Genomic DNA, 3,935 nt, shown 5'->3' with positions numbered 1-3,935 from the left:
AGCAATGAAGATCGAGAATTTTTGTGCAACCCACTTATTGAGAGCATTTCCTATCAAACATGAGCCTATGCCACTTCTGTAATTCAGCTGACCTATCTTTTTCCTTTCATAGGCAAGCAGAAAAAAGAGAAATACTTCCTACTGTATTAATCAAAGGATTTGCAGTGATGCTTAAGAAGAAAAGCAAAGGGAAAAAGAAAGATGATTCCAAAATAAAGGAATGAACAAAACCAATGGAAGGCATCTGTAATTCAAAATCTGTAATGCAGGGAAACAACAACAATAGAGATTAGAAGTTTCACAACACTGTCAAAACACATATCAAGAGCTCAGTGAAATGTTCACCTGCCAACACAAAACACAGTGACCAGCCATGCATTTTCTATGCACTCCTATCTGAATTCACCACTTCAAAGAACTATTATTGTCGCTAGTACAGGCATCCCTGCTAATTGCTATAGATTGGCACAATCAAAATCAATGAGCTCACTTGGAATATATGGTTGAACATCAATATTCCATCACATGTACCCAATTGAATTGCCATGAAACATGAAAACCAGTTTCCAATTACTAGCTTCCTCACCAGGTATTGTTTCTAAACTTCTCCGTTTGTTGCTGAACAATGTAATGAACCTTCCAGAATTATCTTCAACGTCTTCTTGAATCTCCCCCACTTTTTCCATTGGTTTACTATGAGCCTTCAACATCCAATCTCAATTTCTCAACCACATTTGCGACAGAGCATGACAACTTCGCTTCCACAACTAAATTCTTGACCACTTTCTGCATAGACTTTACTTCATCATGAAATTCAGGATGTAATATCAAATACAAAAAATGCTCATCCAGCACCATTCCTAGAGTACTCGTGACTGTTTCGAGCACTGGGATCCACTTACAAGCTTCTAGCCGTTGCTCTGATGATGAATTGCTGGACACTGCTTCAGGAAATCTAGAGTATTTTTTCAACCACTTCATAAGATACTTAAGCAAATTTAGAATCTCTAGTGGTTCCAATCTAGAAACTGCCGATGATAGCACAAGGCCATCATTTGAAGAAGCCAACAAATAATGCAAGCAAATTTCTGATGCCAAAAATCCATCATAAGCCATTGAAAGGCGCACAGCAGAATTCTTCAAGACTGAAGCAAGTGGTGAACTCTTCTCAGAGTCCTTATGAGAAACCTTCTTGCTTGCCTTATCAATGTGCGACAGCGTTTTGGCTTCCCACTCCCTTTTAACACTCAACGCACTCAAATCACCAGGAACAGGAGATAAGAAGTATCTCAAAATGTTCAAAAGATCCAAAGATTGGAGATCAGGTAAATGCTGAATGCACAGAACCACCAATTCTGCTCTCCGATTACGGACCAATTTCTCAACTAAATCAGGACACGAAGAACGGGTGATTAATTCTTTGCGAAGAATCATCCCCAAGACCTCCCACAACTCAAAACCAATACAGTTTTCAACAATCGAATGAATGACGAATTGGCTAATAACCATCCCAACTGTACCAATCAACAAACAAGTGTAACTGGGATCAGTTGACTTCATTTCTGCGTTCGGAACGCCGACTTCCGACATTATTTTCTCTAGAAATGAATTCAGCATCTCTAGAAACAACTCCTTCGTGAACAACTTAGGGTTTTTCATCCTGCGCTTCAAGCTTTTGACGAACTTGCTCCCAGATTCGATGATTTCAGAATCCTTCTCTGAAATTTCCCAACCGGTGACCCGTTTTAACAAACACCCATCACTCGAATCCTTTTTTTCGAGCTTCAATCGACTGAATATGTCGTTGGGATTCAAAATGATTGGGAATTTGCTGGGGTTTTCGGGCGGCCCGGTTTCGGCAGAAGCCCTCGCAATCGTTTCCAGCAACGACATGGGTTTTTCTACTGATGTCGATTCGTTCGCGATTTAGTTGAAAATCTTCACGAAAAGCTCAAGAAATTCGAGATAAAAGATGGTGCTTATGAGGAAGAACTCGATCACCAAAACTTCCGAAAATGAAAAGGGGTTCTACGAGATATTCTGATGCTTCAATCTATGGTTCCACAATGGAGGAAACCAATGTTCAAAGAGAAAATTTTACTGAAAACTCCGTAGAGATTAAGGAGAGGAAACCGTACCTTGCTTCCTCATTCTGGATTCTGGAGAGAGAGGGAGAGAGGGTGAGGGATTTAGGGTTTAGGGCAACTTATATTAAGTAGGCCTGTTAATGGGTCGGGTTTGACCCGATCCGGGTCTCGGGTTTGATATCACAGTAGAGTAGGCCCGATTGGTGTTCGCATAAGGGAGCGTTTGGTTGCTTGTCTAAGATTGGATGAAACATGTTTTGTCTATTTCACGTTTTTTCCACTGGATAGGCGTTTGATTTTTAAGTTATATGAACAACTTTGTCACATATGAATAAAGGATCGGATAACTTTATTTTTAATTTTATGACTGGATCTGCCCTACCGTATACCGTATAAGTGTTTTAATATGTTTATTATGGATTTTAGCCTTGGATATGGACCTCCGATTGGATCTAAATACCTAAAAATTTTCAAATTTTGGAAATTTGAGAAAAATAAGAATTGATATTTTATATATATATATATATATATATATATATATTCTTTAATCGATGTCATATTGGATCTAATTATAAAATTTTATCAAAAAATTATGGATTTTAGCCCCAAATTTGGATATCAAACTAGATCCAAGAAACGAAAAATGTTTAAAATTTTGGCAATTTGAGAAAAAATAAGAATTCATATTTTTATATACAAATAAAAAACCATAAATAAATCATAAAACCCTAACATACAAAAAATTAAATAATAAATAAATCAAAAGACCCTAAAGCACAAGAAAAATAAACCAATAAAATCAAATAAACCAAAAATAAACCATAAAATTAAATATAAAACCCTAATTCAAACCCTAATAAAAAAACAATCCTAATCAAATTAACTATAAAAATTTATAATTTAAAAAATTTGATTCAAACCTCTAATGAAAGAAAAAACCCTAATCAAATTAACTATGAAAAACTCTAATTTAAAAAATTTGATTTAAAGCTCAAAGAAAAAACTTAATCAAATAAAATACCAAAAGCCCTAATTAAAGATATTTGATTCAAAGCCCTAACCAAATAAAATCAAAGAAAAACCCTAATCAAATTAAATATAAAAAACCCTAATTAAAAAAAATGAATCAAAACCCTAATCAAAGAAATTTCTTAATCAGAACCTCAATAAGAGCTCCAATCAGAACCCTAATCAAAGTCATAATCACAGAGAAGAAGAAAGAGAGATAGGAAGAAGGGAAAGAAAGAAGAAAAGAAGAGAGAGAGGGTCAAGGTCGACCCCTGCCCCCCCCCCCCCCCTCAACATTTTTTCTATCTATGTTGCACTTGTCCCTGTTCTTAGTGTAACGATAGGGGGGAGGGTAGAACAGTGGCACATCCAATGTTTGATCATTGTGGCATTCGGCACGATTGAACACATCCTAAGGTCCGAGTAGTATATGGACTTGAGTCTAGTTTGTAAAATGTTTAAGCCAGTCTTGGATCCGACTCAAGTAGCAAGTTTTTTTCTTAAGGACTCAGAATTAAGATCCACAGTTTGCCATATGAAATAGATTCAATATTTTGCTATGTCATCCGTATCCAGATCTGATTCTGCTTATGTTAGATCCAGTTATACCAAGTCCATATCTAGTTTTCTGTTTATATTAGATCCAGTTATACCAAGTCCATATCTAGTTTTGGTACCTCAAAGTCAGACTCCAGTTTGGACCCTCCAGGTTGAGCTGGAGGTCTGACCTCTTGACATGCCTAATATTATTAAGGGCCACAAATGGATCGAGTATGTGTCAGATCCTACCTTATTCAAATTTGAATTTCATACAGTTGATCTGAATGAGATTTGATAATA

At 36.3% G+C, this 3,935-nt stretch overlaps 1 protein-coding gene across 1 annotated transcript; it reads right to left on the bottom strand.

Annotated features, from left to right (window-relative positions):
• Positions 1-227: 227 nt before the first annotated feature.
• On the bottom strand, positions 228-2,155 carry LOC149829468 (uncharacterized). The gene has a single exon (XM_090015547.1). It carries the CDS (start codon positions 1,891-1,893, stop codon positions 694-696), a length of 1,200 nt encoding a protein of 399 aa, XP_089871673.1. The 5' UTR covers positions 1,894-2,155; the 3' UTR covers positions 228-693.
• Between the last annotated feature and the right edge of the window lie 1,780 nt (positions 2,156-3,935).

Source organism: Nuphar pumila, chromosome 8 (genome assembly GCF_984573655.1).
Source record: "Nuphar pumila chromosome 8, dmNupPumi1.hap1.1, whole genome shotgun sequence".
In the NCBI taxonomy this organism is placed as follows: Eukaryota; Viridiplantae; Streptophyta; class Magnoliopsida; order Nymphaeales; family Nymphaeaceae; genus Nuphar; species Nuphar pumila.
This window is presented reverse-complemented; position numbering and strand designations above follow the sequence as displayed.

Coding starts and splice junctions, on each gene's coding strand:
- LOC149829468 (XM_090015547.1), bottom strand. CDS start 1,893: ATGTCGTTGCTGGAAACGATTGCGAGGGCTTCTGCCGAAACCGGGCCG.